Here is a 20,613-nt window from a genome sequence, read left to right as displayed (position 1 = left end):
CGAGTGGGGGAGGGGCAGAGAGAGAGGGAGACACAGAATCGGAAGCAGGCTCCAGGCTCCGAGCTGTCAGCACAGAGCCCGATGTGGGGCTCGAACCCACGAACCGTGAGATCATGACCCGAGCCAAAGTCAGTTGCTCAACTGACTGAGTCACCCAGGCGCCCCAATGTTTTCCAGTTTCTTAACTCATCATGGCTGACCATTTACTCACAGATTAAATCCAAGATCTTGAATTTATACTCTGGGCAAATATGCTTTGGCCACCATCTTCCCAAATTTACACTGCCACCACCACACAGAGCTGAAAGCTGTTTTGTTTTCCCCAGAGTTCAACCCATTCAATGTTATCCATAACCAAGGCCCAAGAGTCAAAATAATCTTATATTTGTCTCCATTGTTTTATAACCATGTCATATGTCAATAGCCATACACAACATATAAGGTTCATCGTACTAGGCTGATTTTCTCACTTCTTCTTTTACTTTAAAGCTCCAATTGACATCCCCGACTGTGGTGTCAAAATATGCATATGGAAATATCTTATTTCTTTCCCAACATAAGCTTTCAACTTAAATTTTTTATCATTACCTTAGTCAACACAAACTACAATTCAACTTTCGTATTTCTTAGTATCATTTTTAGGTAAGGTAGCTATTGAAGTCTTTTCCTACATTTTGAGTATTATGAATTTCTTTTGACTCTTTTGTAATACCATTTACATTTCAAATGGTTCCCTGACTTGTCTTGGAATATCCATTATTGGTCCAAAACTAAAAGAGGATAGTCTCTAGGTACTGTGATTGACAGAGCATGGATCAAATAGTTGGTGGCCATTAATAAAGTATAATTTTCAAAGACTATACATGCTCCTTAGCAGATCCAAAAGCTCAAAGATTGTTTTGTGCTGTCAGCGCAGGGCCACTGGCACACATTCCAATCACCATCTTCCAATGTGTCTTTGACATGGAAGTCACAGGGATTTGGATATATTCCATGATCCTAAAGACAGAGCCATCTGAACATTCTGTTGTAGCACAAGGATGCCCTTGTTGCTCTAGAAGCCACTGCAATTAAGCACAAGATATATAAGAGAAGGTGATATCATTGATATGCTGCATGGAATGTAACCCAATAGTGCTACTATTGAAATGCCATCATAAAATGAAATACAGAAAAGGGAAGTCTATTAAACATTTATGTAGTAGATTAAAATAACAAACAAGAGGCTCCAGGTAACCCTGGAGTAAGACTGTAAACTTACATTGTGTATGAAGACAAATTGGCTTTATTGATAGGAATAATAACAATAACAACAGCAACAAAACAGTCAAACACATACAAATCCCTTTTGTTTTGTGATATCAACTAATCTTCAAATATGCAGTACGACTGGTCCTAATTTGTTCTCTATCCAATGAACTATTTTGTTAATTCCTCTTAGTCCATTGACAAAATTTAGAACCTCTTCAATGGTTATTAAAGATGATTTAGGGGCACCTGGGTGGCGCAGTCGGTTAAGTGTCCGACTTCAGCCAGGTCACGATCTCGCGGTCCGTGAGTTCGAGCCCCGCATCGGGCTCTGGGCTGATGGCTCGGAGCCTGGAGCCTGTTTCCGATTCTGTGTCTCCCTCTCTCTCTGCCCCTCCCCGTTCATGCTCTGTCTCTCTCTGTCCCCCAAAAAATAAATAAACGTTGAAAAAAAAAAGAATTAAAAAAAAGATGATTTAATGACTCAAGTCTCTCTAGCCCTTAAGTTATTGTGTAGTTTCCTCCAATACACTGTGGTAATCTTTTTTTTTTTTCTGTATGACTCATTTTGGCTTTGATAACATTAGCAGGTCAGTGTGCAAATGTCCTATAGTAATAAGCATAGAACAATTATTGCAATTACCTTATATAGAAGCTGACATTAACTTTGTTAGAGAAGTACATCAATCCAAGACTATAGGAGAAAACCAATGACCATAATATTTAAATCGTATGGGTATAGCTTTTCTTTAGCAGGATTTATCAACAAAACGTGCTATTACATTTTAATCTCAAGAACATCTCTTGATATTATCTTCTACAATGGTAGTTTTACTAATGTTGTAACATTGTCTTCCTATCAAGCGTTATATTATTATTGGTGAATAGAGGTTCTACTTCTTCTTGTGATATGGAATTATCATAATAAAGGAAGGCAGAGGAAGCCTGACCTCTCATTTTCTTTCCATAATCATCTCAGTAGTTTATTGATATTCAGCTCCTTGTAATTATTTAACATCTATTTTTCCCCCTTTAACTTCATTGTTCAGTAACTAAATGAACATCTCTTTTTTTCCTTGAGCGAGTGCACACATGAGTTGAGGAGGGGCAGAGAGGGAGACAGCTTATCCGAAGCAGGCTCTGCGCTATCAGCAGAGAGCCATTATGCAGGGCTCAAACTCTCGAACCGTGGGATCATGATCTGAGCTGAAACTCGAGGCCTAACCGACTGAGCCACTCAGCCACCTCTGAACATCTATTTAAGTAGGTAACTTTGTCCATCCATATTTTTTCCTCTAGTTCTTTTTGAATTATTTCATGTCTTTATGTATGTCCATAGGCCCAACCCCCTCAGCTCAGCTCTCATTAGTACCTCAGTCTCTGCAGACGTCTTCCTGGCAGTGACAAGATAAGAGACTGAACAGAACCCACTTACAATCTGTACAGGAGTTCATCCAATCAGATCAGAGTATACATTCCAGATCTGGTTGTCTCCAACCTCCTGAAAATCCTGATAACACTCTCTACCAGTTCTATTTCTCTTATTCTATCTCCTTTAACTTTGAGCGTAGCTTGGCCTTTAATTTAAAAAGATGGTTGTTACTTAGCTTATGCCTATGCGTATGACAACAAAACATCTCATCTCTTCCCCTCTTCTTTATGAGTTTTAGGTTACAAGATGGAATAAACATGGTTCCAGAAAAAAAGCTAAGATCCTGAGTCTTTTGTAATGAGGAAGAGGAATTGCCTTAGGTTCCAGGCACTCCTGACTGTCCCACCTAACAGACCACTAGGTCTCTGCAAAAATCTGCACTCTCCTTCCCTTGAAATTTGATTGTACATGATTGCATGTGGCTAGACATTTTTACATTTTTCCTTGCAGTTAGGTATGGCCAGATGGCTATTCTCAGCAACAGAAAGTGAGCAGAAATTACGAATCCCGTATATAACTGAAAAATTTAAGAAGCAAACTGCCTCTCCAGGCTTTTTTACCCTTCTGCTGGCTTGATGCTTATGACAATACTGTCCTTGGGGATGGCAGAGACTCAGGTGGAAGAAAGCTTGGTGCATGAAACTCACATGAAACAGTGCCACACAGCACTAATTACACTCGTGTTTGATTTTTATAAGAAATAAATGTCTTTAGTGTTTGATCCTAAGTTACGTGTTTGGATTTACTTTTCAGAGCAGGTTTGTCCTGCTGTGCCCAAAATGTCAAGGCCAGTAGGCCTCTGCCCAGATTTCCCCAGGAGTCAGGGCTGAAATCTCATTCCTCCAAATCTCAAATTGGACAACCTTCCCCAGACCTCACCGACACAATCCCAGCTAGTACTATGTGTTTCCTTATTGTCTACGGTCATTCATGGAACACTTCTGCTGGCAGAGGACAGCTGGGCTAACTCCTTTTCCCTGGAATTTATTTCCTGGGAAACTAAGTGACAAGGGAGCAATTACTCAGGCCGATTCCCTTTTATCATTTCTCATCCGTGAACACCCACTAGCTCTGTGGACAACCATTTGCCAGCTCTATCTCCTTTCACATTTCTTCCAAGTGAAATGGAAATCAGGATGAAGAGTGTGCACTTGGCCTCTGGTCTCCCACAAATTTCATCTCTCAAGTAAAACCCTGCCCTACAGCAAGCCATTATTGAGCTCTGATTATATCCTGTACTTCATCTCCCCCCAGACACCAGAGCTGAGCCTGAGGATGAACTTGTTAGGATTTCCTCAAACCATGAAAGAACTACAAAAGTCCAGCAGACTGATGGCTAAAGACAGGGACCAGACTAGGCAGTCATATTCTCTGGCCATGATCCCTTGCTATGATCTCCCACATTGTAAATATCTAGATATGTTGAGATTTCTCTGCCATTACCCTCTTCTACAAAAATGCCTCAGAGGGCCAGGAGGTCTGTGTAGAGACGAACATATCTGCCTACACAAGGCCCCCATAGGGATAGAAATTGCATTACAATAAGAGCTATTCAATAGAAAAGCTACGTGAGCCACATATGTAACTTTAAATTTTCTAGCATTTACATCAAAAAAGTGGAATGAAACCGGTGTAGTTAACATATACTTATTTAATCCCGTATACGCAAAATATTATCATTGCAATCTACAATAGAAAAGTTGTAAGATACCTTACATTTTTTTAAAACTAAGTCATTGGGGCACATGGGTGGCTCAACCAGGTAAGCATCTGACTCTTGATTTCAGCTCAGGTCATGATCTCGCAGTTCATGAGATTGAGCCCCATGTGGGGCTCTGAGCTGAAAGCACAGAGCCTGCTTAGGATTCTCTTTCTGACTCTCACCTGCTCTCTGTCTCTCGAAATAAATAAATATAAAAAAATAAACTAAGGCCTCAAAACCAGGTGTGCATTTTACATGTACAGCAGACTTCAATTCATAATAGTAATACTTGAAGTGCTCAACAGCCACTGGTAGCTCTTGGCTACCATATTGGACAGCTCTAGCTAACTTCTGTTTCCACTCTCACATCCACCTCATAATTTCTTTTACAGCTGGCTCAAAAGCATATAGCACCTCTGCCAAAGTCCTAGCAGCTCATTCACAAAGCTGTTCACATTTGAGCATAAAGAAAGGGGGTAAAGCTGGAAAAAATCATTCTCTTCCTTAAAATTCTTTATATTATTTTCTTTGTATGTCTCCTCCCATTCTGGGAGAAAAACCTGTTTTGGATTTATCATTTTCTTCTCTCCTTTTTCTATTCTATTTCTATTCAATTCTGTTCTATTTTCTATTCAATTCAATGAATTTGGGAGATTTGTTTTAAATTTTCAAACATGACGCTTAAAATTTCAAATCCATGAAGGCTGTAGTAAACATTGAAATTAAAATTTCTTTCTTTGAATTTAAAGCCATCAGAATTAACATTCTAATGGTTTTTAGCACTCAATCCTATATATACTTACACAAAAATACAATACCTTGTTCATTTGTTGCATTTTATAAAACCTGACAATGATGTTATAAGAATGTAACATTACAGGTCAAAATCTTTCATAAACAGAGATGGGAATGAAACCTAAACAATGTATTAGCAAAAATAAATCCAGTATCGCATGTGAAGAATAATAGTGATTTATTTCAGGCCTTTGTGTTGCATTTAAAAATGGAAACAAATCAATGTACTCCAATAACAGAATAAAAATGACACAAGAAATCTCCATCTTATAGACAGTATCTGTTGAAATTCAATTTTCCATTCAATATTTTAAAAATATAGAAAATAGAACAGAACTTCCTAAAAATTTGATCCCATGAATCAACAACAAAAAGAACTCCATCAAATATCATGCTTAATGGTAACATGTTGAAAGCTACCCCCCACCCATCCAAAGGTCTGTAATTAACTAGTTAGGGATGTTCACTATCACCTCTGGGTATATTCTAGCATTGAGTACATGTTCAAAGTGAAAGGCATGAGAATGCAGGAATACAGAAGTTCAGAAAAGAGAGACTGAGGTACAGATGGACCTCAGACTAGAGGGTACTGCTCAGGTGTGAGTGGAGATGGCAGAATGTTCAAGAGCTTGGGCGACGCAGGGTCATCGGGATCACACAGTTGCAGGGATTAAAATATGGAGAAAGGGTGCTAGGAAAGTAATATTTAGAGAAGGTGTAGATGGGAAAGCCATGGTTTGTGACATTGTAAAAGGAGACAGTGCCAGCCTCATAGTCTAAGAAAATCCCAACCCGGCGAGGGGGCACCATCATAGAGAGGAGCAGGGAAGTGGAAGATTCCTCATAGGCTCTATATTCATGTTTATGATGTAGCCCAATCACCCAGTATCCACTTTGAGGTTGATATCTGGAGTAAACATTTCGATTATTCGTAAACTGGTTGAAACAGTACGTGGGTTCCGCTGAATTACTGCACACCCCCAGGATCCAGTCAGTCTTCTTGGCCACATCTACCTCCCAGTAGTGTTTCCCAGAGGAGAAATGTTGGGAGCCCAGGATACCACAGTCATAATGCTCTTCCAGGTAAGACCCAGGCAGCGTGGCACCCACAAATCTCACTTGTCTCCGGTTTTTAGACATGACAAGATTTAAGTTAGCCGTGTGTGGATTCAGAGTCACGTCCACTGTGGGAAAAGATACAACATCAGCAGGGGAGGATACGTACGTGGGTCTTAAGACACTGAGAAGAGGAAACACAGAAGTGGAGGAATTGGAACTACATGGGGTATGGAGGTATGGTATTAACACTTCGTGCCTTAGAGTATGTGGGTATGTCAGAGTAGGGGGGGAGCATGTGAAAGAGAATAAGGACATGTTGCTCAAAGATGCCATGCTGGCTACTTACCCCAGTAGCTCTGGACATCCGTCAGTTCTGTAATGATAACCAGAGTCAATCATGTTGCACAGAACTGACAGTCTCAGGTCTGCTGTCTCCCCATCATGGATTGAGGGGGGAGGCAGGGACTTCTATAAGGATGCAAGTTGGCCATCTCATTCCTCCTTAAATATGAACTGTATGTTTTGCAGCATGCTATGTCCCTCCCTCTCTGACCTCTCTCTGCACCACTCTCCCCAAATATCAACTCTTCGCTCTATTCTATTTATTGCTTGGGCTACAATAATTCCACATCCAAAAGCTGTCCCTTGAATCTCCTCACCTCTAAACACTCGCAGCATCCTTTTCAGATCTGGGACTCGAAACATACTCTTCAGCTTGGTGGGCAGAGCTTCTGGCTTCTTTAGGGTCCAGAACTCACTTCTAGAGAGAAGAGACCTTATGAATCTCCTACACTGCTGCCCTTGGGTTCTTCCCACACCCATCTCCCTCATCTCCCAGGTCCCTGGGAGAACTTAAACATTCTTTCTTGACGAAAATTAGCATAATTCAGCAAAGAGCCCTAGCACTGGAACCAAAGACTTGGACTAGAAACTAGCTTCTCAGCATCTGTGTAAACTATGATAAGATCTAACCCTTCAAAGCCTCATTTTGGTTGGTTTTGTTGTTTTTGTAAAATACAATCATTTTCCCTTCTCTCTCTACATCTTAAGATTATATAAAATTACATAAAATAGTGACTGGGAAATCCTTTGCTTCCTCTAAACAAGATACAAAATGCTTACAAGGGCCACCTTAGAGGGTCTACTACAAGGGGCTGTGTTGAAGGGAGACTGCCAGGAACCTGCTGCCAGGGCTCTGAGAGTATTGAGTAAAGGGCTTCTTCTGAAGACTGAGTTTAGGCCTTAGGGTCTCCCAGAGGCCTAGGGAGAAAGGCCTTCAAAAAGAGGCCTGTCTCTAGGAATATTACGCCAGTTGGAGAAAGGAGACATCTTCTCCAAACTGAGAGTGAAGACTTCAGAAAGGACAACAGTCTCCATATTTCATGTGTCTGTGAGGAGCGTAAAGGTACCAGGTGTGTGGACAACCTTAGCCGTCATCTTGATGGATGAAATTCTAGAGTATGTGATAGAGAAGCAAACAGCTTTTGTTCAAGGCCTAAAACAACTCTTCTCAAGATTTCACATCTATGTTTTTATTGGAATTGAAAAAAATGGAAGTCTGAGGAGAAATAGGTAGCAAGGCAGGACTGTTCTAAAGCTAAGGGAGAAAGGGAAATTGAAGGCAGATGCCCCAAGAACTGATTCTTGGACCTTGGGAAACACAGATGGGAAATTTCCCTCTGATAAAAGACATGGACAAAGAAAATCCCTGTGTAGATTAAGGTAGCTATAAACTACTGGAATCAGGGCTGGAAGCAGGTAGAGTTTGTGGCAAGAATGTTCCATCATAGGATACTAGAAGAGTAAATGATACTGTAACCTTTTATTCTTAAGAACCACTGTCCCCAATTTGTAACATCCATCCCCACCCCATCAGTCAAATTCTCCTACCATAGAAACCAGGTCATTCCCTTTAGTTCAGGGAACCCAAAAATCCTCATGATGAGCAACTCAGGACATCATAGTCCTAAATCTCCCATCTTGTGATTTTTCTTCTTTCCTTTTCCACTGACCACAAGATAATTCTATGGGTATCGGAACCATTGTCAATCCAAGGGAACCACCCTGTATTCTCCTACACATACCTTTTCATGACATCACTCACATCCTAGGAAGGAAAGAGAAATTGTTAAGGCAAGGAGTTATTGGTCTTATCCTCTAACACAGCCTCATCCATATTCCTTATCCATTCCCCTCAACCCCATGATATCATGGAAATAAAGATGGACCCATATGGAGGCCACAAAGTGGAGATAAGAACTCAAAGTAGACTGTCCCTGAGGCTCTATGTAGGAATGTTGGGAGATGATTCAACTCATCAATAGCACCTTTATTTTGACAATAGTGTGTGTGTGTGTGTGTGTGTGTGTGTATGTGTGTGTGTGTAATGTTATATATGCACATCACCTATTAGCACTAGAGAATCTCACATGATTAAGTCATAATTTCTGTCCTTGAGATGCTTACATTCTAGTTGCTAAGGATACAAGAGTCTTAACTATGGTTATTTTTCAAACTTTGCCTCTTCTAGCCCTCTAAGCTATCCTTGCTGACTTCTTCCAGTTTTCTTGATTTTGACACACACATGTGTTGATGATTCCCAAATCGGAACTTGTGCTCAGATCACTCTCATCTGCACCAGCAAATGAGCCACCGACACCACAAACTCAAAATGTTTAAAGCAAAACTTACTTTTTCTGCAACCATGAGGTCTCGTATCTTCCATCTTCCTCAGTGTTACCAGCATCCATTTAGTCACCACATTTAGACAAAGTATCATCCTAAAAACTACCTTACATTCACCCTGACGTCCCATCTTAGGCCAAGCCAGTCCATTTCATGCTTGCAACTTCTTTTAGCCACCTGGTCTTCACTGTCATCACTGCCACCTCCTCCCTCACTTGAGCAGAAATGCCTCATAGCCTCCCACTTGGTCTCCCTAACTTCTGCCTCGTTACCACAATGACTGAAAAAAAGGCCAACGGTTTCATCTATTTTCTCTGTGTCGGGGCTATCTTTAAACTGGCCTGCATGTGGGAAGCAGTGGAGGTGGTGGATACGTGTCAACTTACACCAAATACCCAAGGTTGTGTGGGCCTTAAGGCATGGCTGTACTGAGGAACCCAAATGGCCAAATCAGGGTGCCACTTCATGGCTCTTTTTCTTTTGTTAGTGTTATTCTCAGGGGTCCTATTTTGAAACTTGAAAGCTGTGGGCGTGCAGCAGCTATCAAATCTTACTGCGCAGCAAAGCCCCATAGATACAGAAAAGAGAAGAGGAATGTGTTTGTGCTGGACAAGCTCTAGAAAAACTGACTGTGAGACAGCACTCAAGTTAAGACGCCCCCTGGGCAAGTCATGCTAATGGGTGTGAGAGTATACACAGGTGCCTGGGAGAGCGACATACACTGATGATCCCTTTGCATGTACAGAGCAATTTTTACATCTTGAGGGGTCTGTGGAGAGGCAAGAATGGGAGCAGGGAGAAGCGTCAGGGTAACCCAATGTCAAAGACGAAGCAAAAGGGCAAGAAGAATAAAATGAAGATGGGAAATCAGGAGGAGTGTGGAAGAATGTCAATAGTAGGGCTCAAGAACAGGCAATGATTATTCTACCACCAAAGGGAGAAGAGGAAAGCAAGTAGGCAAACAGAAAGTAAGGAACAGCCTGAAGGTTCCAGAAGGTTACAAAGTACATCCTGTCTTCACTTCATAGTCACCCTATTCACTCTATGCAGAAAATACCTGCTCAGATTTCAACTTCAATTCAAGCTCCTGCACGAAACCTCTCCAGATTTGACATCTGGCACCCTCCCAATACACACATACGCTCACGCACACACACCCCAGAGTCCAGTCTTCTCTGTGCCTTAAAAAGACCTGTTCGAACTTCTATCACAACATGTTAAATGATTCTGCCCTAAGAAGACAGTAAAGCAAAGAAGGGTTTGTGATTACATACAGAACCTCTAAGTACTTGAGCTTTGTAGGCCTTTGCCGGGGACTAAGCTGGGTGAAAAGTACCTGACAAATCCCAAGTCAGCATCAGAGACAACAGGTGCCGAATGCCTACCTCTTCTCAACAGGAGAAGAGGCATTATGTGCCCCACAAGGGTATTTGGCAATATCTGGAAGATTTCTGGTTGTCAGAGCGGACAGGGGTGGGGGGTGGGGGGTGGAGCTACTGGCATCTAGTGGGTGGAGGCCAGGGATCCTGCTAAACATGTTACAATGCACAGAGCAGCCCCTCCCAGCAAAGAATTCCCAGCTCAAAATATCAATAGTGCCGAGATTCAGAAGTGCTGCTGTAGAACATCAATGGATATAACAGAGCTTCTCCACTGTATCAAATAAAGTTTTGGACCTCAGTTTATACATAATAAGTAAAAATGAGACATTCCCCTAGCATTTGTACTTTAATTATTCCATTCTTTATCCATGACCTCTACACAGTTTAACAGGTAAAAGGCCCAAGTGGGCCAAACGAATTGTTTTCTTGCCCCCACCAGGTCATCAGTCCCGTGTAAGAAGGGAAGGAGAGTTAGTCTCCCTTTGCCTGGACCGTCAGACCAGGGGCTCCTTCACAAGTCTCACCTGCAGCAGCTCCATTGCCGACCCCTGACACCGAAGCTCCAGGTCTGAGATGAGCTCCCTCAGTGACTGGCTCTGCTGGTCCAGCTCATCCTCAGCCTCTTCTAAAATACTCAGCCCCTTCCTCTCTTCCTCCTCCAGCTTTTTCAACTGTCGTTGCTCTTCTTTGTCCAGGATGCTTCTCAACTTATTAAACTGTGTCTGGATCCTGTGTCTCTCAGGTTCCATCTGATTCTTTAGGAAGATGCAAGAGGAAGAGGCTGCTAGTCTGTTGAGCTGAGGGTCTCCTCTCTGGAGCGGGGATGCAGGGTTGGGGGGGGGGGTCAGGCTCAGCACTGCTCTTGGGGCCAGGTCTCACCAGGAGAGGGTAAATGGGGGAAGAAGTCCTGCAGAACCTGTTCTTCCCTTCTGTTCTCTTTTCAGCTCTTCCCAGACCATGAGCCCCAGGCTACCTTATCTAGGCCTCCTAGATATAGACTATGGCTCCTGGGTGAGGTCTAGATTCCAAGATGCCTCCATGGCCTCCCATGCATCTGCATTGGCCTCTCCTTCCAATTCGGAGTACCAAGGTGGGAATGATTGGCCTGTGTGAGACCTGTCTTTCCAGCAGCTTTCAGAGCTTGAAACCATAGAATAAGGCCTGGAATCAGGAATTGGGGGCCACCAATGGCCTTTCCTCTCCTATGTAACTATCTTCAAAAACCTGAATTACTTTTTGATGTATTCATTCTCTGACTCCTCCTTCCCCAACTCCACAGCAAGAACAATACCCTTGTTTGTAAGGGTCACAGTGAGGATGGGGCAAAGGGAAGCTCTTCCAGCCAAATGAGGGAACAGACAGGACCAGGGCTCCTTTGCCCTCGGTTCCCATGCCCTGCCCTGATGCCTGTCCCAGGACACCTTCAGGAAGAAATCTCTCTTACCTTCCAGGATGTCCTCTTCCCTATGATAACAGCTTTTAGTCTCTCGGCTTCCTGCTGCTCTTGCCTCAGCTTCCTCAGAGACTCCTGGAACTTCTCCTTAAAGAAACATCAGGTCAAGCAGGGTCAAGCGCTAGCTTGTCTCCGTGCCCAGAACAGAGTAAATGGGGAAGAGATTATGCTGACCTCAGAAGCCTATCCTGCTGGGGCTGAAGAACTGAGAAGGCCTAAGGATCTTTTATGTAGAGTGGATGCAGGCTGATTGTCTCTCCTCCCAGGGAAAAAACCTGCCCACGAAGGACTTTCCTCTCATTGCCACCATATTCCTCACACTTGATCCACCAAGGCCCCTAGCTGCACCCCCCTCCCCTCCCCCCACATCATCCTCTGTTCATGCAGAGCAGGTCTTGAGCAAGAAAGAGATAAAGTTACCCTTGGGCAGTGAGGGCCTTTTCTAGGTTCATCCTCTAGGTAAACAGGAAAACTACAAAGAAATTGCGTTGCAGCATGAAGAAAAGTTACAATCTCCTGCCAAGGCCCCCTGCTCCTCCTGCCTTCCTGCCATGTGGGCTCCCACCTGGTACTCATGGGCAACCTCCTCCATGAGGACTGTGTGGTGACCACGGTGCTCCTGAGACCGCTCACAAAGCCAGCAGATGAGCTTCCCATCTTCCTTGCAGAAGAGCTGGAGTTTCTCTCCATGGTGTGCACAGAGACTCGCCTTCAGCTGCATCCCGGGGCCCAACACCACCTCTCTGAGTCTCTCTGCGATGTTGGCCAGGTGCCGATTCGGCCGCAGGTCCCCGGGCCGGTAGCTGGTCTGGCACACAGGACAGCTGCTTTCCCCTTCTTGGCCTATCACCCATTCTGCGCTGTTCCCTGTGATGCAGGCCTGGCAGAAGCTGTGGCCACAGTCTATGCTCAGGGGTTCTGTCAGGAGCTCCAGGCAGATGGGACAGGTCACCTCCTCTTGTATGTCCACCAGGACTGCTGAGGTCATTGTAGCTATTCTCCTGGCTCCTGCCCGCCTAGCTGAGATTTCTAAGACACCTCCTGCTCACAGATCCTGGGTAGATGGGCAAACAAAAAAGGGTCAGAGTAAGAAATGAGGGTGAATACTGGGTGGCCCAGTCAGTCAAGTGTCCAACTTGGGCTCAGGTCACGATCTCACAGTTCATGAATTCGAGCCCCAAGTTGGGCTCTGTGCTGACAGCTCGGAGCCTGGAGTCTGCTTTGGATTCTGTATCTCCCTCTCTCTCTGCTCCTTACCCACTCATGCTCTGTCTCGCTCTCAAGTAGAAATAAACTTACAAAAAAAGAAAGAAAGAAAGAAAGAAAGAAAGAGGAGAAAAAGAAAGAAAGAAAGAAAGAAAGAAAGAAAGAAAGAAAGAAAGAAAGAAAGAAAGAAAGAAAAGGTGATTAAAAGGATGTTGGGTATTCTGAACAAAGAGATCAGATACCTGGGGCAACAAGGGCTTCTTATCCTGGCTTCAGACATGTTATCTACCCCAACTCATACTAGACGTCAATTTGTGCTCTCAGTAGAGCAAGAATTATAATTTCTCTTTACTCCTACTGGATGTAGGGACCAACTGTGGCCCATGAGAAGTGGCCTTGTGTGAGCCACCATCTGTTTGTTCTCATCCACCAAACACACCCTCAGTATTAAAAGCACCAAACAGGGGCTCCTGAGTGGCTCAGTTGGTTAAAAGCACCAAAACACGCGGCTACCTCAGGATGTGTGCACTTGCTGTTACTGCTTCAAGAAAGACCGTTCACCCTGATATCCACCTGACTCAGGGACTTCGTACCACACTCTGCTTTCATGCTCTCTTATCAGAAAAGTTGGCTCTGGGGCTCCTGGGTGGCGCAGTCGGTTAAGCGTCCGACTTCAGCCAGGTCACGATCTCGCGGTCCGGGAGTTTGAGCCCCGCGTCAGGCTCTGGGCTGATGGCTCAGAGCCTGGAGCCTGTTTCCGATTCTGTGTCTCCATCCTTCTCTGCCCCTCCCCCGTTCATGCTCTGTCTCTCTCTGTCCCAAAAATAAATAAATGTTGAAAAAAAAATTAAAAAAAAAAAAAGTTGGCTCTGTCTAACCTAACTGAAGCATGGCCACTCTTATAAAAATCACTCTTCATATACTAACCTGCTTCATTGTTCTTTTTATCACCATTTAAATGTACATCTTTAATTGCCTGAATCCTCCCACTAGAATATAAGTTCTAGAGATCGGAGACTGTTTTTGTTCATTACTGTAGCTCAGAAATAGCAGTGCCTACACATAGATCCTCAACTTTATTTTTACACTTTAATTCCAGTATAGTTAACATACAGTGATATATTGGTTTCAAGTGTAAGTTCCTCAACTTTTGATGAATAAAAATCCAGAACCTCCTTTTTTCATGAGCTTTCTTGTGAGATTCATTTATTGTGAAGACACTTCCACCTTCTTACAGCTCTGTTCCATACAGAGCCCTTTCATCCCTCATGGTCACCTTCCCAGAAAAAACAAAAACACCAGCAATGACCACAATAACATGAGGTAATATTTTTATAAAACTTTTATACCTAGTTGTGGTTTAGAAATCACATTCCCCTGATTTCTTTAACCCTCATAGAAAAAACCCTGAATAAATAAGTATTTTTGGCTCTTTGATAAAACAATAGAGACAGACATTAAGTGACATAATAAAATCAAATAGCTTATAAGTCATAGAGTTGGCAGAACTTAACATGTCCATAATCCTAGTTCAAGGCTCTGTCCTCAAAGTCAGAACTTTAAACAGATGTTCAGTGGTGACGGTGGTAAAAATCAGACACAGACCCGGGGCTTTAGGGATGTGGAAATGAGAAAGGTCCTGCTTGATGAAGAAATTTCACCAGGGCCTGTCATAAATTTTGACAGGAGGCTTAAGGGATGCATGTGTTGAGAGAGGAGAGGGGAAAGGTGGGGCTGTTGAGACCACGTGCCCTTCTAGTGTAGGACTAGTCCCCAGAGAAAGACCTAAGGAAGATGTATGAAGGGACAAAGAGGTCTTATAGCATTTCAGGCAAGCACTGAATCACTAATGGGATAGAAGTGTATAAAAGTGGGAGGAAGGCGGGAATGAAGTCCTGATACATGCTGCAGCGTGAATGCCCTTGACAACATCACGCCAGGTGAACGAAGCCACACACAAAAGATCACATATTATAGAATCCCATTTACACAAAAGGTCCAGAGTAGGTGAATCTTAGGGAAAATAGATTAGTTGCTGAGGGAGAAAGAATGGGGAGTTACTGCTCAGAGGTTTAGGGTTTCTTTATGAGGTGATGAAAATTCTGGAATTAGATAGTGGTGCTTATTGAATACATTTGTGACTATACCAAAAAATATACCTTAAAAGGGTGAAATTCATGATATGAGAATTATATCTTAATAAACAAAGTGCATGAGAGGAAGAAAGAAGAGGAGGGGGCTTACCCATGACCTCCAGTGCAGAGTTCTCCCCGCCTCTCAGCTTGTATAAAAGGCATGTGATGGGACAGTGAGTACTGGAAAGTCAAGCATGGTTCTATAGCTGCTGTGGGGGAGATAATGATGAATGAAACAAATACTCCCCAAGGGCATATACTATTTAGACTCCCAGCAGGAAACAAATCTACTCTCAAAGACACAAAGATAGATAACCGTGATTAATGCAGACAAGTGTATATGAAATGTGTATGAAGGAAATAATCATCAATACCATTTTCTGATCACTTCTATGTGCTAGGCAATGGCTGAACTCTTTACAGATATTATATAAGCAATCCCCACAATAATTCTATCAGGGAAGTTTAATAACATCTATTTTCTGAATGTGAAAAGTGAATTTCTTAAAAAGGTGTTTAACTACCAAAAGTCTCAGAGTGAGTAAGTGACAAAGATAACAATCCAGTTTTATGCAGTTTCAAATCTCAGGTTGTTAATCAGAGACCCATCTGGTCCTTAAAGGGAGAGAATGTTTTCTTCATGCTACCCACATCACCTGCAAGGGCACTCCGGTCATGAAGTGGCTCAGCTTGCTTCTGTCCATATCCTGACCAGCGCTGGTCTCACTTTTTGGCCACACTGCTTCAGGATGGAATCCCAGTTCTTCCTAGCATTTAAAATCCAACAGGGGCACCTGGGTGGCTCAGTTGGCTAAGCGTCTGACTTCAGCTCAGGTCATGATCTCACGGTGCATGGGTTTGAGCCCTGCACTGGGCTCTGGGCTGACAGCTCAGAGCCTGGAACCTGTTTCCGATTCTGTGTCTCCCTCCCTCTCTGCCCCTCCCCCACTCATGCTCTGTCTCTGTCTCAAAAAGCAACAAACGTTAAAAAATAAATTAAAAAAAAGCATCCAACAGCTCTTTCTAAATTATCTACAGGCTCCTTCCCCAGCCCAACTCTGCTTCATTCCTGGCATTACATCTTGCAGACTCAGGCTGCCTCCTTTTCCCTGGCAGTATAGGGCAGTAAGGAAGGCATTGGTACTAGAGTAACATGGACCCAGGTCTAAATCCTGAATTTATCAGTGTCTAGTTTTAGAACACTGGAATAATTCCTGATCTGAGATGTGGCTTCATCTTTCGTGCACTGCTGAAATCATTCCTCCCTTAGGAGTACAGTTGTGATAATTGTCTGAGCCAATGCAAAAACTAGTTATGGTTACACCTAAGCTGGCACTGCTCTCTGATCTTCTGGTGCTCTTACCTCTCACCACAAGGAAAAGGGCCTCTGGATATTTCTACTGGGGACAGAGCAAAGTCTGGTAGATAGGTAGCCCTAAATAAGTATCTGTTACAAGAATTCATGAGGCACTTTCTTACCACTTTTCGTATCTTCTTACTTCTTTTGGACCTACGATGAAAATCCACTATTTCCATTCATAACAAGATTTAATGAGATGGCATTTAAGGACAACATGAGAAAGCTCAGCCTGAGCCAGTTGCTTCTGTGTGCCTGGGGTAAGGGTCAGTTAAAAAAGCTAGAAGCTTCTCTAACTAGACAGCTAGAAATGCTAGAATTTACTCTAATTTTATTTCTTGCCTGTGCTGAATTAAGACAGTTGTCCTTCTCATTGAAAAACACTATCTTATTCTTATTAGAAGTTTTCAGTTGTTAAATTATATTGCTATTGTCTTAAATCACAAAGAGAATTTTTTAAAGACATCTTTCTTGTGCATGTATGTATGTATGTATAGAGTGAGTGTGTGTGTTCTGGCATTTAATCACTTTCCTTGGAAGCCATTTGTCTGCTTGCCTAGCTGGAGCCTTGTCTGGGACATGAAAGAGCCAGCTCACAAATGCACTGCCTCACTGAAAGCACACTAGCCCTGGGCTCCCAAATGTGACCTTCATGTACAGGATAGGCCACGGGGCATTTCTGCCTCCTGAAGGAGCCAATTGTCTACATATCAAAGCTCATAGAATTGTGTGCTTAAAGTTAACTTGATAGATGTAAATTAGAACTCATTAGAGCTGACAAAAACAGAAAGAAGAAATGTATTGAGAAAAATTGAAGGCGTGGCTCTCTATCTTCTAAGCATGAATTAGAACTGAGCTGTCAGTTCTGGGTGGCGCAGTCGGTTAAGCGTCCGACTTCAGCCAGGTCATGATCTCGCGGTCCGTGAGTTCGAGCCCCGCGTCAGGCTCTGGGCTGATGGCTCAGAACCTGGAGCCTGTTTCGGATTCTGTGTCTCCCTCTCTCTCTGCCCCTCCCCCATTCATGCTCTGTCTCTCTCTGTCCCAAAAATAAATAAACGTTGAAGAAAATAAATTAAAAAAAAAAAAAGAACTGAGCTGTCAAATATGGTAGCCACTTGAAGTGTGGCTAGTCAAAAATGAGATCTTTTAGGGGCGCCTGGGTGGCTCAGTACGTTGAGTGTCTGACTTCAGCTCAGGTCATGATCTCACAGTCCGTGAGTTCGAGCCCCACATCAGGCTCTGTGATGACAGCTCGGAGCCTGAAGCCTGCTTTGGATTCTGTGTCTCCCTCTCTCTCTGCCCCTAATCGACTCGCATTCTGTCTCCGTCTCTCTCAAAAATAAACAATAAAAAAAAAGACATCTTTTAAATATAAAATACACACCAGATTTCAAAGATTTTGTTAGAAAAAATAATCTAAAATGCAACATTGTTTTTATATTGATTACTCATCCTAAAAATTGACACATTGAGTTAAATAAAATATATTAAAAAATCCATTTCACCTGTTTCTTTTTAATGAGGCCACAAGAAAATTTAAAATTATACATGTGGTCCCATATTTCTATAGTTCTTGTTCACCTAATGCAGTACTATAGATATTCAAGACAAAGATTTTTGAGCAGAAAAGATGATGTAAGAGTTGATGTCGCTTCTCAACGTGTATAAAGTTGAGGCTGCAGAAAAGAAGAAATTGTGAAGGAGGGGAGCACAGAGCTAGCATGTTTGAGTAACCCTTGCCCACATCCCTGCAGGCCTTTGACCACCCGCAGCAGCAGAGCGCAGCCCAGAGAGGACATAACAGGTCAATTCAGCCTCCTTTGGAGGCCGGTCTCAAGAGCAGTGTGGCCGGGCTGAGATGACAGCCCGGCCGTGTGAGTGCAGATCCCAGAGCCTGAGGTGCCTGAGTTCAGTGGGTCAAATTTGCAAATGAAAGAGGCCAAATTCATGACCAGGCGGAACTATTAAATCAGAAGCAGATGCCTGAAAAAGAAGGTCAGGTGGTCGGCTAACTATCAGCATTGGCATCCAATGGAACTCTTTATGCAGAATCTCAGCCTCACCCTGGCCAATTCAGTTTCTGCAATTCAATAAAGATCCCCAGGTGATGCCTATACACAGACAGGAAGGCTTCAGAAGCACTGTTTTAGATACGGGAGCTTCCTCCACAGGCAGATGCAACACAGGGGGCAAAGTAGCTAGAAAAGGGTGGGGAGAGGAAGAATCAGAGAATGGCTGATATTTAGATCTGAAACATTGGAAAGAATGGAAGCTCACAATTCAGTATCAAAATGGCTGCAGAAAAAAAAGCCAGTGACTGGGCAGGGAATACTAAAGGTTAGCGCAGGCTGGGGGCTCACAATAAGTTAGAAATAAGATGGCCAGGGCTGCCCACCCCCCCACTCCAGCTGGGAGGTATACTGAAAATGCAGCAAAAACCCAATCGGGTGGAAACTGCTTTCATAAGTGAGTTTAGTTTCTCATGCTTAGGGAATAACGGTATTTTTTTTTTAACCTTTGTATAGGGTTATTCTACTTTAACCTATTATCTGGAATGGATTATCTAACAGGTGGCACTTGATAAATATTTGAATTGGAATATTATCTGCTTCACTTCTTTTTTAAATTTACATCGAAAGAATCTCTATCCCATGCATTTCAGAAACTTGTAATAACTTTGCAAATTCTTAAAATATTGTCCTGCACAGGTTTTCTTCTTCTCCCTGAGTTTTAGATAATCCATTAACTGAGGGTTTTTTTCTAAAGAATAGCTCATAAAATCCTTATTTTCCCCTTGCATTTGTGAATCCCATTTGAAATCCCAACTTTTTAAAACTCTTAAATTTTTAACTTTAGATGTTAGCCATATTCTTCTTTATTATTGTGCATTTTAACATATTGTGTTCCCCACTCTATTTATTCTTGCAAAAATCGTTTTAATTGTGGATTTTAAAAGCTCAGCATTGAGTTTGTCAAGAATAATGACTTGATAATTTACTATTTGTAGTCGCCTATGTGTTTAAACCCTCAATACTCACCCAAACTCTAGGGTACAAATATTTCTCTGTCCATTTTATAGATGGATGAAACCTAAACTCAAAAAGGTCAGGGTCGGAGGCAGAATTTGGACACAGGGGGTTCTCAAGCACATATTTCTGCCTCGATTAACTAATCAACGTTGTCACTAATCTGAATTCGCTGAGTTGGGGTGAGGATGAAAAGAAATAACGATCAAGTCGTCTATATCATGAGCTCGGAAAAGGAAGGGACTTCATGTCTTATACTGCCCTGTCACCTCGGCCAGAAGTGACAGTAAGTGGCGCGTCACAGAAAGGCAGACATCTCCCGGTGGCCGGCACGTCGAGAGAATGAGAAGCCGGAGAGGATCTGGCTGTGAGCAGCCCCGGGTGGTCAAGACTCTCCAAGTAGTTTTAAGCAGATTGTGAGGGCCAGAGGGTGCGGGGCCTGCTCGGTTCCTCGACAGGCAGGGCTCCAGGGCCAGCCCCGCCTCCAAACGGACCCGCAGGTCTGGCGAGGGCGGAAGGCTCACCCCCCCAACCCCCTGGAGAGAGGTCAAGGCCTCCCGGGTGGAGGATGAGCGGTGTCACTTCCTGGGGCAGAGCGGCCGAGACGGGGGAGGGGGTGCTGACCTCAGAATCCACGCCGTCCCACGGTTTGCGTCCATTCCCGAACCCAAAACTTCCAGGGCTGCACCCCCTTCCCCCGCATCCTACCGCCCCCTAACACCACCCTTTACACAGACTACTCCCGGCTCCCAAGCCAGGGGTCGCCGGGCCTTCCGCGCTCCCTTGCCAAACTCGAGTCAACTCGAAACCGCAGAGGTCTCCGTCGCTCTGGTCCACCCGCGAAGTACCCCCCCGCCCCGCACCCCAGCCTGCAGGGCGGGCGGGGCTCCCAGCGCCAGCGGGGACAGCGGTGGCTGGCCAGAAAGCGGACTTGCTCACTAACCTGGACTCTGGGTCTGGATCGGAGCCGAGGACTCGCAGGAGCGGCAGCCTCCACCCACCCCTGCCCAGAGACTCCGAGCCCAGAGGCGGGGCGAGGCGAGGGCCAGAGGTTGCTGATAGGGCCGGCGCGTCCCGCGGCGCGGGGCCCGCACTCCAGGGGTGTGGTGGCCGGGGCCCCAGCTGCCAGAGGG

The 20,613-nt window shown here is 43.8% G+C and overlaps 1 protein-coding gene across 1 annotated transcript; it reads right to left on the bottom strand.

Annotated features, from left to right (window-relative positions):
• Nucleotides 1-5,333: 5,333 nt before the first annotated feature.
• TRIM6 (tripartite motif containing 6) lies at nt 5,334-20,521 on the bottom strand. The gene is made up of 8 exons (XM_043580483.1): nt 20,424-20,521; nt 12,322-12,810; nt 11,748-11,843; nt 10,828-11,058; nt 8,321-8,343; nt 6,896-6,996; nt 6,583-6,609; nt 5,334-6,361 (listed from the first exon to the last, which is right to left on the bottom strand). The coding sequence occupies exons 2-8, from the start codon at nt 12,742-12,744 to the stop codon at nt 5,799-5,801; spliced, it is 1,464 nt and encodes a 487-aa protein (XP_043436418.1). The 5' UTR covers nt 12,745-12,810; nt 20,424-20,521; the 3' UTR covers nt 5,334-5,798.
• Between the last annotated feature and the right edge of the window lie 92 nt (nt 20,522-20,613).

This window comes from Prionailurus bengalensis, chromosome D1 (genome assembly GCF_016509475.1).
Source record: "Prionailurus bengalensis isolate Pbe53 chromosome D1, Fcat_Pben_1.1_paternal_pri, whole genome shotgun sequence".
Classification (NCBI taxonomy): Eukaryota; Metazoa; Chordata; class Mammalia; order Carnivora; family Felidae; genus Prionailurus; species Prionailurus bengalensis.
This window is presented reverse-complemented; position numbering and strand designations above follow the sequence as displayed.